Raw genomic sequence first — 23,440 nt, 5'->3', positions numbered from 1 at the left:
CCCAAGCCATATAATTTCATTGTATTCTTCCAATCATTTGAAGAAATACCAAATCAAACTCTTGTTTAAGAAAATGTAGGGCTGGGGTTGTGGCTCAGTGGGAGAGCACTTGCCTAGCATGTGTGAGCAGCACTGGGTTTGATTCTCACCACTGCATATAAACAAATAAATAAAGGTCCATCAACAACTAAAATAAATATATATTTTTTAAAAGGTTAATAAAATAAATGTTTTTAAAAAAGAAAATGTAATAGGAAGCATTTGACAGAAATCAACTTTCTGGCCTATGAAAGAAAGACACAGGTGGAAAAAGGAGTTTCATGAAAATAAGTAATACACTCAATAAAGTGTTAAGATACTGTGTACAAAGGTAGGTATTAAGACTGCATATCTGGTCCCAGCAGGAATAGATATGAAAAATGTCTTTGTGGTAGATTGTTTTGTGTACAGACTCTTTTTTTTTTTTAATTTTTTATTGTTGGTTGTTCAAAACATTACAAATTTCTTGATATACCATATTTCACACTTTGATTCTTAACAAGCCTTATTTTGGTGTGTTCTTCAGTCCCTGCCCCAGTTTTTATTACATTCTGCTTCTGCTTTAGTCATCTCTCTAGGTGTCATCTTTAGCAACTATTTCACTCACTTTTATTATACATGAGGGCACTAGGCCAGTGCTTTTGAATATAGTATGTGCTAAAATATGTATACCAAATGTATGAAGGAATACACATTTAGTTATTCCCTTAGCATAATGGAGTTTCCTGTAACTTTGTTCTTGAATAGCTTATAGGAGTTTATATCAGGGTAAGAAATCACCAGTCCAGAACTCAGTTTCATCTAGCCCAGGAACAAGGGGTAATCTTGTTTATGTCTAAAATTGTACAAATATAATTTGTCATTGATAAGTGTATCCTTTGAAAATTGATGGTAAATATAACAAAAATTAAACAAATTTTTCCTTCTGTGTGCTTTTCTGTTTTCTAATTTTTTTCTAATGAAGAATCACTGCTTTTAGCCTCTGAGAAGATAAATTAGCTTTGGTAAGAAAAATATTTGAAGATAGGTATTGCAAGAAACTTTAGAGAGTATTCCGTACTTACAATAAGAAAATTCCCTCTGAATATTTCTTTCATGTGTTTATCCAACCAGCCATTGCTTCTGAACTTTCAGGGATAAGTAACTACCAACTGAGGCAGCCTGTTTCATTTTTCTAGGTCTGTACCCAAAATCACCTTCTGTCTTTTGAACACTGATCTTTATGTTCTCTAATTCTCACAGCATCACAAGGAATTTCATCTTCCATGTCCTTCATATAGATATTTAAAGGCTACTATCATGAGCCTTTGGCAGGTATTCAGGCAGTATCTATCTTTCTGCATTCTAACCTTATCTCAATGGGGCTATCACATAGCATATGCTTTCACTTTAATTACTGTACAAACTGTTTTATCTTAGTTCTTAATTGAAAATGTAAGTGGCAATAAAGTACTTCAGTTTACATTCCTTAGTAAAATAAGTTGCTTTTCGCTTCTGTCCTGTTAGGTCCTTGTCAAAATCAAAATTGGCTTTCTTCCTTTTGGTTCTCTTAAGTAATAAGGAATTTTAAGATTCTTAAAGACCAGTCAAAGGAGATTCTTACAGACCAAAGGAAATTTTACTACCCTTTTAAAACTAAAAGCATTATTTTAAAAATAAAGACTATGATGTAACAGCTAAACACTACCACATTTATTGTAACTCTCAGTGGATAAGATATGTCTCTTCAAGGTTTTTCCCCACAATCAGGAATTGTTTCAAAATGAGGCAATATTCTGCCCTTTTTTTAAATATAACTCTAAGAATAGATATAAGGTTGGACCTTACTATGGCCCTGTTGTTACCTCATGTTGGTTGTATCCATAAATGTTCCCTCTGTTCTTTAATAGTAACATTAAACATCAAGTTGGCACAATTTTTAGAATATAGTTCTCAAAAGAACTTTGCAAGTATTACATTTTCAGTTTGTTGAGATTATATAAAATATATCCTTCTCAGAAAAGATACACACAGATCTTAGTGTGACTGACTTGGAAAAACAATTAACAGTAATTATTTTCTCTCCCCAAAAGAAATTTTTACAAACCATTAAATGTATGGTGGTTCTTAATATGGTTTCATGCCTACAAGTGGGAATATAACCAGTAGTGTTCTAAAACCTCTAGAGTTTTACTTTGCCATAAAATTAGTGGCTTTTAAAATATATATTGTTCCCTATTTCCAGTTAATTCTGCTGGTTTCATATTCTGTGATTATATTGATGATACAGTTATAAAGGGACAGTGATATATGACAAAGTGGCCATAAATAGTTTCTGAGTGAAGATACCAGCTTAACCATATGTAGCAATTTTTGTCTATCTTGAAACCCCACTAAAATGCCTACAAAGAGGTTTTTTAGGAGAATAAACCCACAAAAATAAAGGAAATAGGAAAAGAGATAATAATAAAGGTTTGGAAGCTGGAAAGCAGATAAACTTGGCAGACTGCTAAAATTCTAAGCCAGCAGAGGGGAAAAATAAACAAGCAGATATACTAAGCAAAACTTCCAAACATTCAAGACTTGGGTGTACCTGGCACCTGGGAGCACTTGATCAGCTGAAGTTGTGAATTGGTCCACTTTATGTTGGGCCAATGTAGCATCCATACCTGAGGATGGGTAACTTACAAAGGAAAGAGGTTTTATTTTACACAGTTTAGGAGGTTCAAGGGCATGGTACTACCATTAGTTCAGCTCTGGTACGGACTTCATGATGGATGGATCACAGTAACAACAGCTCAGACAAGAGAGAGAGAGATCACATGGCAAGACACCAAGTCAGAGCAGGCAGGAAGGGGCCAGTCTTGCTTTTCTATAATAACCCTCTCTAGAGAACTGCCTTAATTGCTTCAGAGAGCAGAACCCTAGTGACCTAATGACCTCCCATTACTCACCACCTCTTAAATGTCCCACTGTCTCTTAAAACCATCCCACTGGGAACCAAGACTTTTAACACAAAAACCCTGGAGGATACACTTTTGTCCCAACCATAGCAGATACTAGATTGAAAACAGATTAAATGAGCTGAGATTCCCAGTCTTCATTTCTTTCTCAACAAACAGAATGCTCTCTTCCTGCCCGAACCTCCAAGCAAGAGACTGAAAAGTGCTTTTCTGAGGAATCTGACTAGCCTAAGAATAAGGGCATGAAGGTTTGAAAAAATGGCATGAAGGTCATGCCCAAGGAAAGAACCAAACCAGATCATTTTACAGTAAATCCCAGAGTCAACAAACCAATGGATCAAAACTTCCAATCAGCTTTCAATATCTGCTCTTAAGAATAAGCAGAAACAAGGGCTCAGAAGGTATCTGAGTAGAGCCTCTTAACAAAAGATAGAGACCAAACAAATGCAGGTGATAACTCAGAGAAACAGACTTTCAAAGAAAAGAAAACTTCAGCAACAACAAAACACTGATTAACATCCTTAGAGAGATAAGAGAAGGTTCTTTTATAAAATAGGAGTATTCAGGGAACCACTAAAAGAACTATAAAATCAAAACTATAATAGCAGAGCCTGGTGTGGTGCGCAACTGTAATCCCAGTCGTCTGGGAGGCTGAACCAGGATGATTTCAAGTTCAAAGTCAGCCTCAGCAACTTAGTGAGGCATTTAGCAACTCAACGAGACCCTGTCTCTAAATAAAAATATAAAAAAGGGCTGGGGATATGGCTCAGTGGTTGAGCATCCCTGGGTTCAATCCTCAGTACTGAAAAAGGGAAAAAAAAAACAAAAAACTATAATAGCCGAATAAAAAAATCAGAATATTTAGAAAATAAAGCTAAGTAAACCTCCCAGAAAGAACTATTTTTTAATTTTTTTTTAGTTTTAGGTGGACACAATATCTTTATTTTATTTTTATGTGGTGCTGAGGATCGAACTCAGTGCCTCATGTGTGCTAGGTGAGCGCTCTACCACTTGAGCCATAACCCGAGCCCCAAGAACAATTTTTAAAAAGATGAAGCAATCAAAAAATAAAAACAAGGTCAGAGAAGTCCAGTATAAATAAAAATTGAAATACGATGAAAGATTAATATGTGATTTTTAAATTTAGCCACAAAAGTAAAAAGAAGTAGGTAAAATTAATTTTAATTGCACAACTTACTTACTCTAGTATACTCAAAATATTACCATTGTAATATGTAATATACATTACTGATGTTTTACATTCATTTCTTCATATTAAGTATTCAAAAATCTGTTGTATATTTACACTTAGAATATTTCATAATGGACTAGGCACATTTCAAATGCCTGGTCTGAATAACAGAAGTTGTAGAAAAATAGAACAGAGAAGAAGGAAGAGTGATAGGAGAGAGAAAATGATTTATAAAAATTTCCAAAGACTGAAAGATACTAGTTTCCAAAGTGAATAGGTTCTCAGAAAAACCCAGCAAAATAGATGAGTTAGATCCAAAGACACTCCATCATATTTCAAACCACCAGGGACTCAGAGGCACCTCTGTAGGTTACAGTGAAAGGATCAGATATCAACATGGATTTAAACTTCTGGGTAACACTGGACAGACAAAAGACTATATACATCAGTGCCTTTAAACATCTGAAGGAAAAGCTACACCAATCTTTAATTCTATAACTAGCCAAAATACAAACTAAGAGTAGGAAAAGGGAACTTTCCAACATCCAAGATCTAGGCTGGGTGAAGTGTTGTACACCTGTAGCAGGAGATTGCTTGAGTCCAGGAGTTTGAGGCCAGTCTGGGCAACATAATGAGACCCCACCTCAAAAAATAAAAAGATCAAAATATTTACCTGCTGTTGAAGAATGTGCTAAAGAAACAAAGAATGCGGGAAATGTGAGATATAAGAAAGGTATCACTAGGTATCAACAGGATGAAACTGTGAACCAAGCATAGAGACCAAGCCGACTAGATTAAAGAAGGTCAAAAGAAACCAAGGAAGGCTTCATCAAGAAATGCAGTTGCTACAGGGTACGGTGGTACTCTTTCTGTAATCCCAGTGATTCAAGAGGCTGAGGCGGTAGGATCCCAAGTTTGAGACCAGCTTCAGGAACTTAGCGAGACCCTGTCTCAAAATAAATTAAAAGAAAAGAAATTAAAAGGGCTGGAGATGTATCTCAGTGGTAGAGTGCTTTGAGTTTAATCTCCAGTACTGGAGGGGAAAATACAATTGCTAAAATACCTGATGGGACTAAATGTGGATTTAGACAGCTGGCAGAGATTTGGAGGAGGGAAGAAGTCAAGTACATGGAAGACTAAGCAAATAAGAGATTAAAGTGTAAAGTTATAAACTCAGTGTTGATGAATTTAAATTAAAAGTTTGAGAAGGGTGTGCAGGTAAAGTATATGAAGTAGTTAAAGAGCTATAACCTCATCTTTTTTAGAGCAAAATCAATAGACAGCTCTTACAACAGAAATAAAAGGAAAAATAAGATGTGTTACCTGAAAATATGAAGGTAAAAAGTAAAGCAGGTGTGGCAAATGGTTGATTCTGGGATGAGAAAATAAAGGGAGGAAAAGGTCTGCCATTTTTTTCCTAACAAACTTTATAGAACTATGTCCAATTCTGAAGTATATACACATGTAAATTAATTTAGGAAGAAACACAGGCAATAACAAATCTTGATGAATAAAGGACGCTTACCAGGCCCATGCTAAAATGAGTGTCCTTATCTCCTAGCATTGAGTATTGGTTCCGCTGCATGGACCTGGATGGAGATGGTATACTCTCCATGTATGAGCTGGAGTACTTCTACGAGGAGCAGTGTGAACGGATGGAAGCCATGGGCATTGAGCCTTTGCCATTCCATGATTTGCTGTGTCAGATGCTTGACTTGGTGAAGCCAGCCAATGATGGTGAGACCCAATAAATAGCATATGGCACTGTTTACCTTTTTAACAGAGTGGGGCACATAATACTACATAGGTCCTAACTTCTTTAACTTTCCAGAGTCTTTTTTTTTTTTTTTCCACAGCACTATGAAGTGAACCCAGGGCACTTATTTTACTACTGTGCTACATCCCTAGCCTTTTTTTAAATTTTGAGACAGAGTCTCGCTAAGTTGCCCAGGCAGGTCTCAAACTTGCCATCCTCCTGCCTCAGCCTCCTGATCTGGGATTACAGGTGTGCAACACCATGCTTGGCTCCAGGGTCTTTCTTGTGGGCTTCCCAAGAACAGAAGTGTTTGAAGTTTCCCCTTGGCTATTGAGTGGAGAACCAGCAATAATGGCAAATGCATTGTTTAAAAAAAAAAAAAAAAAGATTTTTCCATAGAGACAGAAAACAGAATAGTTGGTTCCAGGGGCTGGAAAGTAAAGGAAAAAGGGAAGAGTTTCTTTTTGATGTGACAGTACCATGGAACTAGATAGTGGTGATGGTTGTACAGTATTGTGAGTATCCTACTAAATTGTAACATTTAAAATTTTGTGTTTTGTGAATATTATGTTGATTTTTTAAATGTGATTTTTTTATAATAAACTTTTACATACACTTTAGACATCACTGGAAGTTTTTTTCTTTTGTCAGAATAGCTCTTGATGAAATTTACCAGTTATATTTGTTTTTATGTAGGCAAAATAACTCTACAAGATCTGAAGAGGTGCAGAATGGCTCACATCTTCTATGATACGTTCTTTAATCTGGAAAAATACTTGGACCATGAACAGAGAGATCCCTTTGCAGTCCAGAAGGTACCAGTATAAGTTTAACTTTATTTGAGAGCTATAATATCAGGAGCTGTGTGCTACATATTAAAATGGTCTCTGCATGTAGGAATCTTAGTATTTAAAATATCTTCACCAAATGTTGAAAAGAGAATGAAGTATATAAGGCCCTGGCAATCACCAGCACCACAGAAATAGAATAAAGGACCAAAAGCACATTTCTCCCCACAGCCGATCTTGAAGTTTAGATAAACTTCATCTACCTATACTTTGAACTGAATGGACTGTGTATACTGTGTACTTGCATACACATTAGAACTAGTTTCAAAAAAGTATTTTTGAAAAAAAGTTCAGCTTTTCAAAATATATTAATAGGCACATCTGTATTAGAAACTATATTGACCTTGATTTAATTGTTCTAAGCATATTTGGGATTCTGTAATAAATAACTTGCCCCTTCCAAGTGAAATCTAGAAGCCTTTGATAGTTACCTTCAGAAAATACAACACTTTTTCAAGTGTTAATGATTGCTGTTCATGGCTATCAGTTTTAAATATTGTTCTACATCTGATTAGAGATGCCCAAAAACCTTAGACCCTCAGTAAACCTTGTACACATATGTAATCCATGTCAAAAACAAAACAAAACTGAATATAACCACTTGCTCCACCATTCCCCTGTTTAAGAAGTAAAAATTATGTCAATAGGAAAGACTGTTTAGCTCAGTAAAATACAACTACAGGTAACTTTAACAATCTTTTCTTATTCTTCCATGTATTATATAACTGTTGACCTAAATAATGGTAAGATTATAAAAATCACCTTCTAAGGACAGTTACTCTGCAGCTGACCTTGGGGCATAACCAAGGTGCGTTATTGCTAACTAACATCAATATAATGTTTCATTGAATTTAACATCCTCCATTATTTTACATATCTAAGCAAAAACAATTGCCAATTATTAGTCTACAATGCATAGCAATGTCATAAATGTTAAAAGGGTTGGGTAGTGGATTTAACATGGGTTAAATATAGTAAGTAATACATTTTGTGGCCAGTGTTTAGGTACTTATATTCTAGATATAACCAACCCTACACTAGAGCAATACTAACTCCTTTTCATCTTGGAAAGACATTTGACCTAGAATATAATCTAAGACACTGCCCACATGTAGGAGGGCAAGAAAATAGTTATTCCCCTCACTTATTTTTGTGTTATTTTTACCTTATATAAACTTTACTTTTCTTTCTATGAAGTAGTAATTATCAATATTTATTCATAACTGTGAAAAACAAGTCAGAAAGTAACAAAAAATTCACTATGTTGAAAAGATACTGAGTATTTGGAGATTACAAAGACAGAACAGCAAAAGGTGGCAAATAGTTAGAAAAAAAGGGACCTAGAAGACAAAGGCTGCTTCCAAGAGGAGCTCACAGGTGATATGATATCTGAGCTGGCTGTTAGAGAAAGAGTAAAAATTTGCCAGAGAAGCTGGACATAGTGGTGCATGCCAGTAATCCAGCAGCTCAGGAGGCTGAGGCAGGAGGATGGCTAGTTCAAAGCAAGCCTCAGCAAAAGTGAGGCACTAAGCAACTCAGTGAGACCCTGTCTCTAAATAAAACACAAAATAGGGCTAGGGATGTGGCTTAGTGGCCTAGTTCCCTGAGTTCAATCCCTGGTACCAAAAAAAAAAAAAAAAAAAAAAAAAAATTGCCAGAGAAAAGAGTGGTACATTTCAGGTAGGCATGTACATCTCTCTTCAGATGCTGCTGCACAAAGGGCTGGGGAGAAGGAAATGGAGAAACATCTCTGATTACAAGGCTAATGAATCCAGACATAAAAAAATATGGCTGCTAAACAACAATCCTGTACAAGAAGTAACTTCTACATATAATTTATACTAGTCAGTCCAACAGTTTTGTTTGAATTGTAGAAAATCATCATAGGCATGTTACCTTACCACCTCTTTTAACATGTTGAAACACTTTTCAGAGAAGTATTTTCAGCATATACAATATTTGTTATGACCTACCTTCAAGTTTTTTGTCTTTGATTATTTTTGTTTTTCTGTCTGTCCTTGTTCTAATCAGGACGTTGAAAATGATGGGCCTGAGCCCTCTGACTGGGACAGGTTTGCTGCTGAGGAATACGAGACACTTGTCGCAGAGGAATCCGCCCAAGCACAGTTCCAGGAAGGGTGAGTGAATCTCCCCATGTCTTATAGAACTCTCTAACAGGGGTGCCCATATCAGGAATATAAAACTAACTTAGATAAATCTTTTTCTAGTTTTTTTTTCTTTCTTTTTTTTTTTTTTTTTTTTTAATACCTGGGATTAAACCCAGGAGAATTTACCCATTAAGCCCACATCCCCCATTTTTATTTTGAGCCTTTTTTTTTTTTTTGAGACAGCGTTTTGCTCTTAGCAAGACTGGTTAGGGACTGGTTAAGTTGATGAGGCTGGCCTTGAACTTTCAATCCTCCTGCCTCAGCCTCGTGAACCACTGGTATTTACAGGTGTGTGCCACCACACCTGGATGTTTTTTCTATTTTTGAATAACAAAAATGATTGATTTAGCCAACTTTAGTTAAATGAATACTTTTCTCAGCATTCTTCTCTTCCATCATTTATTTCCTAGTAAAGTCTTCTCATGTCCCATTTCCTTTAATAAGTCACACCTTTCACAGAAACCAATATCACTGGGTCATACCACTGCTTTAATGATATCAGTAAACTTTGTGGATAAAGGAGGAAGCTATAGGAACTGAAGCTCCTTTTAAAAACAAGATGATCATGCTTAAAACAGATCTTTATCACATGTTGTTTTGTGCATTCGAGCCTGTACAAGAAGTAACTTCTGTATATTATTTATACTAGTCAGTGCAAAATTCCATGGAGGGACCATGTTCACAATCAAAAATATGTCAAAACATATTCTACTGTCATATATAACTAAAAAGAACAAATAAAAAGAAAAAATGAATGCAAGAATTTGACTGATGTAACATTTCAGCAATTTTATAATTTGCTGGTTTTTTCCATTATAATCTAATGTCTCCTAATTCTTCCTTAGTCCTTGTTTCGTAGTACATGCATATGACATAATATTCAAAGAAAAAAGTGAATAAATAGTAAAAGTCTCCCTGTCACCCAGTTCTCCTCCCTCAAAGCAGCCAGTGTTATCATTTCTTTGTGTACTTTTCTAGACTGTGTGTACTGTGTGTATATGCAAATATAAATACATTGTTTTGTTTTTATTTCTTTTTTAAATACTGTGAATTGCACCCAGGAGTGCTTTATCATTAAGCTACATCCCCATCCCTTTTTTTTTAAATAGCTTTATTTATTTTTATGTGGTGCTGAGGATCGAATCCAGTGCCTCACACGTGCAAGGCGGGTGCTCTACCACTGAGCTACAGCCCCAGCACCCCCATCCCTTTTTTTTTAGTACTTTTTTTAGTTATATAGATGGACACAATACCCTATACTTTTTATTTATTTATTTTTATGTGGTGCTGAGGATCAAACCCAGTGCCTCACACATACTAGGCAAGTGCTCTACTGCTGAGTCACAACCCCAGCCCCCCCACCCAGTCCTTTTTATTTTGAGACAGGGTCTCACTAAATTGCTCAGGATCTTATAAGGTGCTAAGGCTGGCTTCTGCATCCAGGGATTAGAGGTGTGTACCACCATACCCAGCTTATTTTATAGTTCTTTACTAACTCTAACACCTCATTATTGGAAATTATAGTGTTGCAACAAATCATCCTATATACACATCATTTTATACATATACAGGCTAACTTCCTAGAACTATGGCAAACAGACAAGCATAGTCAAACTAGGTATTTGTAAAAAGTATGCAAAGATATGAGATTTTAGAAAAGCCAAGCAAGATGCATTCACCCAAAACAAGCAAGAGTGGGGAGCCACTTTCAGTTCCTAGGCCCAAAGGGACAAAGAGATGAAACCATCACTAGAATCCAAAGAGAGGGGCTATATAAAAGGGGCACCTGACAGAATCTGTGACTTTCAGTAATGGGATTTTACCAACCTGGGCCAAACCCACCTGAGAGAGAGTTGCTAGAGAAAAGTACCCAACTTCATACCCTTCAGTAACTTGCTGGTGCCTCCTGTTCATTCAGTCAGAAATCAGAAGACAAGGGAAGCCCCTATGTGGTGAGTTCAAGTCAGGCTCCTGAGACATAATGCTAAGGGGGATCTGGAGTGATAAACAGGAAATATCTAGCCTAATGGATACTGTAGTAAAATTGTACCATCTTACTCCTCCATCGTGCTTTTTTTTTTTTTTTTTTTTTTTTGTGGGTGTAGGACATGCCATCACTAACCTCCCTCCCCTTTTATTTTAGTTGATAAATGTAATTAACTTCCATATAATTTAGGACCATTTTTAAGCCAAAAATCACATGCCTAAAAAATTAAATTTTTTTGATTATGTGACATGAAATTAATACATATAGTGTTTTTGAAGATTGGAAACAGTTTTATTTAAAAAAATTAGAAACAATGATTTTGTATTTCAAAAATATACTCTCCATAAGTAAAATAACAGTGACACTATATTACACATAGAACTGTTTAAAACTATGAATATATAACAAGAAAAATCATTCTGCTTATGTTGTTTTTAAAGTTTATATATTTAGTACAAATATTCTTTTTGCTTTAATGAGTAGAAAACGTAACTTAAGTAAACATTTTATTTGAAAATTATTTTATAGTACATTCATAAGAATGGGACTCTAACTAGACAAAGATATTCCAATGTTTGTATAATTATATCCAAATGGATTATATAACTAAAAAGAACCAATACTTAAAAAGCAAAAGAGAAAAATATTTTAAATTATAGTTATCCTCAGGTATCCTTGTTTGGACAATAAATAGTAAGGAACTCCTTTTAGAGAAGTCAGCAGTATGATTATAGGGTGAGAGGAGCAGGATTCTTCAGCAACACACACAAAAAAATTGAGTCTAACCCATTCTGTGGTGGGGACAGGGTCATGGAATGTTTTTCAGGAGGTCAATGACTACATTAAGACCTGAAAGATGGGACTGGAGAGTTGCTCAGTGGTAGAGCGCTTGTCTAGCATGTGTGAGGCACTAGTTCGATCCTCAGCACCACATAAAAAAATAAATTAAATAAAGGTATTGTGCCCATTTATAACTAAAAATAATTTTTAAAAAAAGATGAAGAGGAGTTACCCAAAGGAGAAAATAAGGAAGAATACTTCAGGAAGGATAAACAGCATAAAACAGGCTCACAGGCAAAGTCTAGTTCTGCCCATGATTTAAGGTTTGTTTTTGTTTTGTTTTGGTAGTTGTCCATGGATATTTATTTATTTATTTATTTATTTATTTATTTATTTATTTGCATGTGGTGCTGAGAATTGAACCCAGTGCCTCACACATGCTAGGCAAGTGCTCTACCACTAAGCCACAACCTCGGCCCTTAAGGGACTTTTTTAATCTGAGGATTTTTTTTAAAAAAATCTGTTTAGCCACAAAAGTGGGATTTCATTTTTATATCAATGACCTGAAAACCCTAAAATCATTCATATATTGAATATCATGAGCCTGACTACATCATAAAATAGGAAAGTGGATTCACAAGTATGGTCTAAGGTTTTTTGGAATTATTTTATTGATCTTATTAAGCATCATTGGTATAGTTAAGAACAGGTGTAGATGTTTATAATAGTGAAAAATAGACAATCTAAGCATATGAAGGGAAGGTTAACAAAATTATACTATTTATACACAGTCTCATGTAAGCATTAAGATCATGTTGTAGATATATATTTTTTTTACTTTCCTTATCAAAAAAAAAATAATAGGGACAAGGAAAAAGGCTTTGAAAGATAAATGTAATAGATAACAAGACAAAAAAGGTACCCAAAAGAGTTAAGTATATGTAAGGAAAACAAAAGGTATCTAACTTGTATGTATTAGACAATAGAATAATGGAATAAATATACATATTCAAGGATGATAGAAAGGCTTTTAGGGGAGTAGGTACTAGAGATTGACGAAGGGGTGCTACCTCCCCAGCTCTTTATTTATTTATAAACATACTTTTATTTTATTTTACTGTTTGGTACTGGGGATTGAACCCAAGAGTGCTTTACCATTGAATCACACCCCCAAACCTTTAAAAAAAAAAATTTTTTTTTTTGAGACAGGGTCTTACAAAGTTGCTCAGGTTGTCCTAGAACCTTCAATCCTCCTTCCAGAGGCTGGGATTAGAGGCATAGACCACCTTGCCAGGCTCTTATTTTTTGAGACAGGGACTGGCTGGCCTCAAACTTGCAATCCTCCTGCCTCAACTTCCTGAGTTGCTGGGATTACAGCTGTGTGCTACTGCACCCAGCAAAGAAGACCTGAATATGAAAGGTCAGAAGTCACATTATATCAAAGAAATCATAATAATGAGTGCTTCCAGACTTGCATTGTCAATTTGCTGGAATTCAAAGATAAACTTTATTTTGAGATTTTTTTTTTTTCCCCATTTTTAAAAAATGCAAGACAAGGGGGGAAAAAATCAACTTTACTTCAGATACCTCCCAGTAAGAATACTGAAAGACTATGAGACAGTGTTTACATACAAAGTTAAGATAATATTCAAGCATAAAGATACAAATGAATATTTTCAAACATGTAAAAACTTCAGGTAATAAAGCACCTTTTAGCTCTTTTAAAAGGACATAACTGTAAAGCCAAGAGACAAACCAAAATAAAGAGAACAGAAATGGAGCAGCTGTGATTGACAAGAAATAAAAGTGATCATTCAATCCTTTCAAATGTAAAAATAAGTCTAAATAACTTTAAGGGCATTAAAAGATAATGGGAAGAAATATATGTGGAAATTCTAGATATAACTTGAGATTAAGAGGTACAGAGAAGAAATAAAATATATATGTTAGTTTCATTAGCAGTCTTAACAGATATCCTCAAAAATTGCTAATTTAAGTTGAGGTGTTAAAAATATTAAGAAATACTAAACCAAACTTGAGATATTTTAATTTAATCACAAAATATGTACAGAAGAAAAACACAGGCTATGCAGTATAAACTAAAGATATCAACTAAGGCCAATATTTTCAGATAAATGAATGTAAAAGGAATAGATTCACTTAATAAAAGAAAAATCCAATTATGGAATGACAATAACAACCTCCACACATACACACACACACACACACACCCATACACACACAAAAAAAAAGCCTCCAGGTTGAATATAAAAAGAATCAAGACTGCTTTAAAAATAAAAATAAAACTATCCTGATGACATCTTTGAAGAAAAACTAAAAGAGGATGGGTTGATGAAACCTATTATTTGCAGACATAGTAAACTATACCTTGAAAATAGATTTAAAATACCTTTGTGATTTATATCCATAGACCATTGACAAAATACCTATTAAGCTTCAAACAAAACTTCTAACATAAGAGCAATAATATAGATCAGCTTTAGCTTTCAATTTCAAGCAGGTGAACTGAACACATGCTGTGGTTTCCATTCTCTCAAACCATGCAAGAATAAGAAACAGAGTGCCCGAAGGAATACACAGTCTTTTCAATGAAATAATATCAGGAAATTTCCCAAACCTGAAGAATGAATTGGAAAAATCAAATACAAGAGGCTGATAGGATACCAAATATACAGAATTACAACAGATCCACACCAAGGCACATTATAATGAAAATGCCTAGCATACAGAATAAGGATAAAATTTTTAAAGACACAAGAAAAAAGTATCAAATTACATATAAGGAGAAACCAATTTGGATCTTACCAGGTTTCTCAACACAGACCCTCAAAACTAGGAGATCCTGGAACAACATATACCAAGCTCTGAAAGAAAATGGATGCCAACCAAGAATCTTATATCCAGCAAAATTAAACTACAGATTTGAAGGTGAAATAAAAACCTTCCATGATAAACAAAAGTTAAAAGAATTTACAAGAAAGCCTACACTACAGAACGTTCTCAGCAAAATATTCCGTGAGGAGGAAATGAAAAACAACAATAAAAATCAGCAAGGGAGGAGCTGCACTAAAGGAAAAAACAATCAAAGGAGAAACCAAATCAAGTATAAGACCAAAAACAGGGGCTGGGATTGTGGCTCAGTGGCAGAGCACTTGCCTCACACATGTGAGGCACTGGGTTCGATCCTCAGCACCACATAAAAATAAACAAAATAAAGATACTGTGTCTATCTAAATCTTAAAAAAGAAAAAAAATTAAAAAATGACTGGGAATGCAAAACACTTCAATAATAACTCTGAATGTTAATGACCTAAAACTCATCAATTAAAAGACATATACTGGAGCTGGGGCTCAGTGGTAAAGCACTCGCCTAGCACATGCGAGGCCCTGGGTTCGATCGTCAGCACCACATGAAAACAAATAAATAAAAGAATAAAGGTATTGTATCCAACTACAATTAAAAAATAAATACTTAAAAGAAAAGGACATAGACTGGCAGATTGGATTTTAAAAAAAAAAAAAAGACCCAACAATATACTGCCTTCAAGAGACTCATTTTATAGGAAAAGACATCCACAGACTGACAGTGAAAGAATGGGGAAAAAAATACCACTCACATGCACTGCAGAAACAAGCAGGGGTTTCCATCCTCATATCAGATAAAGTGGACTTCAAACCAAAGTTAGTCAGAAGGGTTAAAGAAAGACATTTCATGCTGCTTACGGGAATCATACATCAACAAGACATTACAATCGTAAATTTTTATGCCCCAAACAATGGAGCATCTACATATATCAACCAAACCCTTCTAAATTTCAAAAATCAAATAGACCACAACACAATAATACTGGATAACTTTAACACACCTCATTCACCTCTGGATAGATCTTCCAAACAAAAACTAAATGAAGAAACTACAGAACTCAATAATACAATCAATAATTTAGACTCAACAGACATATATAGACTCCAATACAACATACAAAAATCTCTGGGACACTATGAAGGCAGTACTAAGAGGAAAGTTCATTGCATTGAGCTCATTCATGAAAAGAATAAAAACTCAACAAATAAACAACCTGACATTATATCTCAAAGTCTTAAGAAAAAGAAGAACAAATCAATATCAAAAATAATAGAAAACAGGAAATAATTAAAATCAGAATTGTACTCAATGAAATTGAAACAAAAGAAACAATTTTTAAAAATTGACAAAACAAAAATCTGGTTCTTTGAAAAAATAAACAAAATTGATAAACCTTTAGCCATTCTTATAAAAAGAGAGAAAACTCAAAATTACTAAAATTCGTGATGAAAAAGGAAATATCACAACAGATACTATTAAAATACAGAAGATGATTAGAAACTATTTTGAAAATTTATACTCCAGTAAAATAGAAAAGCTCAATGACACTGACAAATTTCTGGAGACACATGATCTGTCCAAATTGAATCAGGAGGACATACACAATTTAAACAGATCAATTTCAAACAGTGAAATAGAAGATGCCATCAAAAGCGTACCAATCAAGAAAAGCCCCGGACCAGATGGAGTTCTACAAGGTCTTCAAAGAAGAATTAACACCAACATGCCTCAAATTAGTCCATGAAATAGAAAAGGAGGGAACCCTCCCAAAACTCACTCTGTGAAGCTAATATTACTCTGATACCTAAGCCAAAGGGAAACACATCAAAGAAAGAAAACTTCAAGCCAATATCCCTGATGAACATAGATGCAAAAATTCTCAATAAAATAATGGCAAATCATATACAAAAACATATTAAAAAGATGGAATGAAGTGCATCATAACCAATTGGGGTTCATTCCAGGGATGCAAAGTTGGTTCAACATATGGAAATTAATAAACGTAACTCATCACATTAATAGACTTAAAGACAAGAATCATATGATCATCTCAATAGATGCAGAAAATGCATTTGACAAAATACAACACCTTTTCATGTTCAAAACACTAGAAAATCTAAGGATAGTAGGAACATACCTCAACATAGTAAAAACTTTCTATGTTAAGACCAAGGCCAACATCATTCTAAAGGATGAAAAATTGGAAGCATTCCCACTAAGAACTGAAACAAGACAGGAATGCCTTCTTTCACTTTCTTATCCAGACTCTTAATTATCAGTAAATGGGATGGATTCAAAATAAAAAGCTTCTTCCCAGCAAAGGAAATAACCAATAATGTGAAGAGAGAGCCCACAGAGTGGGAGAACATCTTTACTACACGCACCTCAGATAGAGCACTAATTTCCAAGATATATAAAGAATTCAAAAATTTGACACCAAAAAAAAAAAAAAACCCAATAAATAAATGGGCTAAGGAACTAAACAGACACATCTCAGAAGAAGGTACATAGTCGATCAACAAATATATGAAAAAATGTTCAACATCTCTAGTAATTAGAGAAATGCAAGTCAAAACTACTCTGTAAGATTTGATCTCACTCCAGTCAGAATGACAGTTATCAAAAATACAAGCAGTAGGGGCTGGGGTTGTGGCTCAGTGGTAGAGCGTTTGCCTTGCATGCATGAGGCCCTGGGTTCGATCCTCAGCACTAAATAAATAAATAAATCTATCTTTAAAAAATACAGCATCCTAACTGCTCATAAAGAAATCATGTGGCAGAAACACCTCTCGCTAGACTCACTGGGCAGGACAAGCACTTTTAGACCTTTGCTGATAGAAGACAGAAATCCTTGGGAATTAATTCAACAACATGTAGCAGAAGCCTGAATTTATGTCCTTTGACTCCCTAATTCTCATTCTGGATATCTGTTTTAAGTACCCAGAAACTTGAATAGAATAAAATTGTTCTATCCAAACAATAGGCATTGACCACTGGTAATTCTAAAATTAAAAATGTCAAACAGCACAAGTAATAGAGTGGTTAAATGTCATGATATCTTGTGTCATGATATTATGCAGCCATGTTCATTTTGTGCTTGAAAATTTTTAATTTCACAGAAAAATCAGGGCTAAAAATTTGTTTGATATAATCTCAGTATTAAAAAGTATATATGTAGAACACACAAACGAAAAGATAGCACTCCAAACTACTGATTAACTCTGAGCTGTGGAATTTCAAGTAATTTCATTTTTATACTGCTATGATTTAAGGTTCATGTAATGATGGTGTATTACTTTTAATTTAAAAAAAAGTTCTTTTTTTTCTTTATCTGTTTACTTAGATAGATATGTTTACATAATATATACGCCGAACAGTTAGGATATAACAAACAAGTCTTTACCTAAAATCCACCACTCAGAGACAGCCTGTCATATCACTTCTATGCAAATTTTCTATTTCACAAATATAAAACTATATATAAGCTAAATATAAAACTATAGTCATGCATATATAACTATATATACACACATACATATATATATAAACATAGTTTGTAACTTGCTTTAAAGAAAGTAGAAAATAGAGATACTTAGATACATGTATGAATAAAAACAGATATTGATGGAAGCTAAAGTGAATAAATAATAGGTTCAAGCAAAAGTATTTTCCAAGTTATACTGGCACTAGGAGAAAGCTCCAGTGTGTGTGTGGAAAGGAAGAAGGGGAAGAAGGGGACACAGACAGAGTACAGGTGAAGGGTTATGAGAGGAGATGCAGAGAGCAGCTTTACTGAAATTCAACCAGTATACATGAGAAGCTCTTGCTGGACACTTCTCATGTTATAGAGATAAGATAAGGCCTGCACAGTGCACAGGTTGGGGAGGTCTCAAGGGGAGAGGAGGGTTAACAGCCACCTGTTAAATGAGTACTAGGGTATCAACAAGAAAGAAAATGTAATTTACAGCAGTAACATCTGACCAGTTCAGAAGCAAAGCAAGACACAAAACCCAAGGCTATATCACCTAGGAAGTCAGGGTGAATCTAAATGTCAAGCAGAAATTTCCAGATTCATTTATTAGAAAGTGAGGAAGAATGTCGTTACCAAGGAAGGAGCAGAGGCTTAGGAGCCAGACAGATCTGGTCCACTCACCAGCTGGGCAGTTACCTGACTCCTGAGGCTCAGTTTCAGAAGTTATCAGCAGCTACCTTCCAAGGTGGTTGTGAGAATCTGAGATAATGTATGTAAAACACCTGGCACATAGCTGCTGGTAACAGTATATATCAACACAGATAAGAGCATGAAATTTGGAATTAGACAAACTTAAACAAGGAGCCTTACTCTACCACTAGCTGTGTGATCCAGGCATCTAAGCCTTGGCATCCCCTATACAATAAGGATACTCACTTAGCTGTGCAGAGGACTAAGACAGTATACATAATATATGTGTATCTAGAAAATCCATTAAAAAATGGCTTTTTATCACTATCACTTCTGTGATCCTGGCTATGTTATCTAACCTCTCCAAAGTAGCATTTAATCAGCTCTAACTGGCATTCCATCACCTACCTCATTCCGTTCATTCCCAGGACACACAGTTGACACAAAGTTTGTGTTATGTGACCAGAGGGACTGTACTGAGGATCAGAGATGAGGTATATAAGGTGTCCTACAGTGTCTATCTTATAAGTGCCAAGAAAAAAAAAAAGAGTTATTTATCTTATCTCTAGATGTGGCCTCCTGAAAGGCAAAGAACCTTTTCTTAGTTTTGTAATCCTCACCTGGCAGCTAGCTCATTAGGGATATAGGAGGTCCTCAGCAAATGTTTACCAAATAACACAGGAAAAAGCAACTCTCCAGAAGCCACCTTCACCACAAGGATATCTGCAGGAGGCCAGATGACATAACCTTCCAAAAACAACTAGGAATTCTCCATCTGCTTTTCCTTCTAACAGCAGTCATAGTAGCCTTTGTGCCAAGTGCCTATGCCTCCTGATTCAAGGCTGGTCCTGCGTAGGGCCTTCAGTAAACAAGCCAGTAATGACTCCAGGCCTCAGTGAGGTGAAGGGACGAGACTGCAAGCCCTGTGAACTAGCACATGCAGCACCAAGTGACCACAGCATATGACAGCACTTGCATAAATTCAGTCCTAGTAATGAATGGTCATGGGGAAGACACAGATATCAGTTACTTAAAATGATTTGACCAAATGTGTCACCTGTGGGAAAGCAACAGATATGATGCCATTAATATAAGTATTGCTCTTATTTTCTACAATAAAGTTTAAAACTTCACAAAATTACATAAAGCAGGCCAACAGGATCCTCCATGTTACTCTAAAAAGCAGACCTGCAATCATCAGAAACAAGTTCTTCTGTCAGGTTGACTACTACTTGATTACTTAAGATTTTTAGTTAAGAACCTTATATATCTTAAAAGTACTCTCTTACAGGAGGATATTCTGATATTTTACCAACAGCTTTGCATTAAAGTAACCCAGATTAAACAGTTTTCCTTGTTCTGGGAGTCTGATTCATAGAAAAATACAGGCTTGCTGAAGAAAAACTGAAGATTATAAAGAGATTAAAAACCACTCTTGGTTCAGCAGGCCAGAGATAACTTATTATTATTTATGCTTTGTTGTATTTCTTTTGACTCTTAAATGTTAGTAGTGTGTTCAAAAACATGACTTTTAATGCTTCAGTGTATTCTCACGAGCATAACTCACATCCATTTCTTCATTATTGGACATTTAGGTAGTTTGTAAGAACTGTTTTCTACTGAATGTTTTTAAAAGGCAGCTTTTTCCTTTATATTAAATACCAACTTACATAAATTCCTCATTGTAAGATTTCTATATTGACTTCTATCAGCACTGGAACACAAGGCCCTACAGGCAAAAGTGACCAACCAAAAACCCATCAGCGCATCTTCCAGGAACATAGCTAGTGAGGTGAGAGCTTGTCTGAGCCTCACTACCCTCAGTGAGGTAAGAGAAATTAAAAGTGAACAGGGATGAGGAGGTCTGTTATATACTGGGATGTAGGAATAGAAAAGGAAGACAAGAATATTCCAAAGCATAAATTATAACTTCACAAATAGAATAGTTTTGAGGCATTTTTGTACAATGCTCAATAAATATATGGACCTGAAGCTAAGGTTTTCTTTTTTTTCCACATTCAACAAAACAAATCAAAGCTCAATTTTAATTTATTTCTATAGATTATTACTGGTACCTGTCCTATTCCAGGCTTATTAGTGCTTGGTAATAAAAATGAATTTCTGTCCCACCCCCCTGAGGTTCATTATTAGCATCCTCTCTACATCCACAATAAGAATTTATAATTGATCATTCATGACCTTGGGAAACTACAAGAGATCCTTCAGCCACCACAAATGAAGTGAGGGGCTGGGGCTCAGTGGAGAGCACCTGCCTCACACGTGTGAAGCCCTGGGTTTGATTCTCAGCACTGCATATAAATAAATAAAGGTCCATTGACAACTTAAAAAAATATTTAAAAAGAAAAAGAATATAAAATGAAGTGAGAGGCTGGGGTTGTAGCTCAGAGGAAGAGCACTTGCCTAGCATGAGTGGGGCACTAGGTTTGATCTTAGCACCACATAAAAATCTACAACTTAAAAAATTAAAAGTGGGGGCTGGAGAATGTGGCCCAGCAATTAATCACTCTGGGTTCGATACCTGTACCAAAAAAAAAAAAAAAAAAAGAGTGAATACTGGAGGCTTGGGAGGCTGAGGTAGGAGAATCACAAGTTGAAAGCTAGCAACTTAGCAAGGCCCCAAGCAACCTAGCAAGACCCTGTCTCAAAATATTATTTAAGGGGCTGGGATTGTGGCTCAGCAGTAGAGCACTCCCCTAGCATAGGCGGGACCCAGGTTCCATCCTCAGCACCACATAAAAATAAAGGCATTGTGTTGTGTCCATCTACACCTAAAGAAATAAATATTAAATATATATATATATATATAAAATTTAAAAGGGGCTGGGGTTGTAGCTCAGTGGTAGAGCAGAGCACTTGCCTGCATGCGTGAGGCACTGGGTTCAATCCTCAGCACCACATAAAAATAAATAAATATATTTTTAAATGTATTAAAAAGAGGGGGGTTTGCTGGGGATGTGGCTCAGTGGTTAAGCAACCCTTGTTCAATCCTTGGTACAAAAAAATTTAAATATACACACACACACACACACACACACACTTAAACGAAGATTATTCTGATAGATTGATTGGCAGAGGTGCAAGAATAGAAATATGAAGAGAAATAAGGAAGCCATGTCAGGCTAGAAACTCAGGAGGCTGAGGGAGGAGGATTGTTAAGTTCAAGGCTGGCCTGCAACTTAGTGAGAACCTGTCTCAAAATAAAAGGGCTGGGGATAAAATTCAGTGGTAACGAACCCCTTGGTTCAGTCCCCAGTACCAAAAATAATATTAAGGAAGCCATTACAGACATCTATATAATAGATAGTGGTAGCTTGAAAAGCAAGGACTCAGGAAACCCTAGTGACATCTCAGGTGAAAAGATGAACAGTTAGCCAAAGAGATGGATACTTCAAGCAATTCAAAAATATATACATGGCATATGACCATAACCCTTCCAACATGGTTAACAGCCTAGTATGGCAGTAGCAAAGGGTATGGAATTGTTAGGAAACTAGTAATCGAAGCAGGAAAATACAGTGCGCTACACTAAGTCCATGGCAATAGGAAGGAAGAAGCAGGACTGTGTCTATGCGGTACAAGAAGCAGGAAGGGCTGGAGGGCTGGGGTTGTGGCTCAGTGGTAGAGCATTTGCCTAGCATGTATGATTCCCTGGGTTTGATCCTCAGCACCACATATGAATAAACAAAGTTAAAAATCCATTGGCAACTAAAAAAATATTTAAAAAAAAAAAAAAAAGAAACTGGCTGTATTTGAAGAAATAAAAGGGAAAGAGGAAGAACTTGGGATAACTAGGTTTCTGGCTTCGAGGAGTTAATGGTAATATTTAAATAGGAAGAACAAGGGCATCAAGAAAGGTGAGTTCAGGTTTGTAGAAGCAGCCATCCTGAAAGACCCATCTAGTAGGCAGCTAGATTCAAGGGGTCTTCAGTTTAGAAAGCTGAGAAGCCATAGGTGAACAAGTGGTGGGCAAAGCATGGTGAGAGTAGATTGCCAGGGAAGTAAAAAGGAGAACTTAGTCCAGAATCTCACCTGCAGACACTGAAGGGAAAGGGGTAGAGCAGGGTTTCTCAATAGCACTGATGTTTTAATCCGGGTAATTCCATCAAGAGGCATTTCTGGCATATTGTAGGATGTTTAGCAGTATCCTTGGGTATAACTAGTGCAAGTAAGACACACCCAGTTTTGATCATCAACTATATCTCCAGACATTACCAAATGACACCTGGGAGCAAAATCACCCCAGTTGAGAATTTCAAGGACAGTCAATGGATGAACTCCCAGTACTGGTGATTGAACAGGGGTGCTCTACCACTGAGCTGTATTCCAAGACCTATTTTATTATTTGAGACAGGGTTTCACTGAGTTGCCCAGACTGGCCTTGAATTTGCAATTCTCTTGTTTCAGCACCCCCTGCCCCCACCCCAAGTAGCTGGGATTACAGGCAGGCACATTGGCACCTGGTTTTTGTAAATTTTACTCAAAATAAGACAAAAATTTGTAATCCTGCCCCTTAAAGAGGATTAGGTCTCACTGCCATGCTTTGAAAAGCTTCAATACTTCATCACAAAAATTGTAGGTAACATTTGTCAAGTTTATCACGTCCTAATCTGCACTGCATTCTGAGGAATAGGAACTCAATAGTTGACAAAACTGATGTA

At 35.7% G+C, this 23,440-nt stretch overlaps 1 protein-coding gene across 4 annotated transcripts in view; it reads left to right on the top strand.

Moving 5' to 3' along the window:
• Positions 1-23,440, top strand: part of Ppp2r3a (protein phosphatase 2 regulatory subunit B''alpha) — a 168,524-nt gene that overhangs the window by 140,631 nt on the left and 4,453 nt on the right. For all 4 annotated transcript variants that reach the window (XM_027934026.3, XM_071615635.1, XM_071615636.1 and 1 more), the window contains 3 exons: positions 5,735-5,910; positions 6,626-6,744; positions 8,809-8,915. In XM_027934026.3, coding sequence (XP_027789827.1) covers positions 5,735-5,910; positions 6,626-6,744; positions 8,809-8,915 — 402 coding nt within the window. The remainder of the gene's footprint in view (positions 1-5,734; positions 5,911-6,625; positions 6,745-8,808; positions 8,916-23,440) is intronic.

This window comes from Marmota flaviventris, chromosome 8, assembly GCF_047511675.1.
Source record: "Marmota flaviventris isolate mMarFla1 chromosome 8, mMarFla1.hap1, whole genome shotgun sequence".
Taxonomy (NCBI): domain Eukaryota; kingdom Metazoa; phylum Chordata; class Mammalia; order Rodentia; family Sciuridae; genus Marmota; species Marmota flaviventris.
Note: the sequence above shows the minus strand (reverse complement) of the source record. Positions and strands in the feature narration are given on the sequence as shown.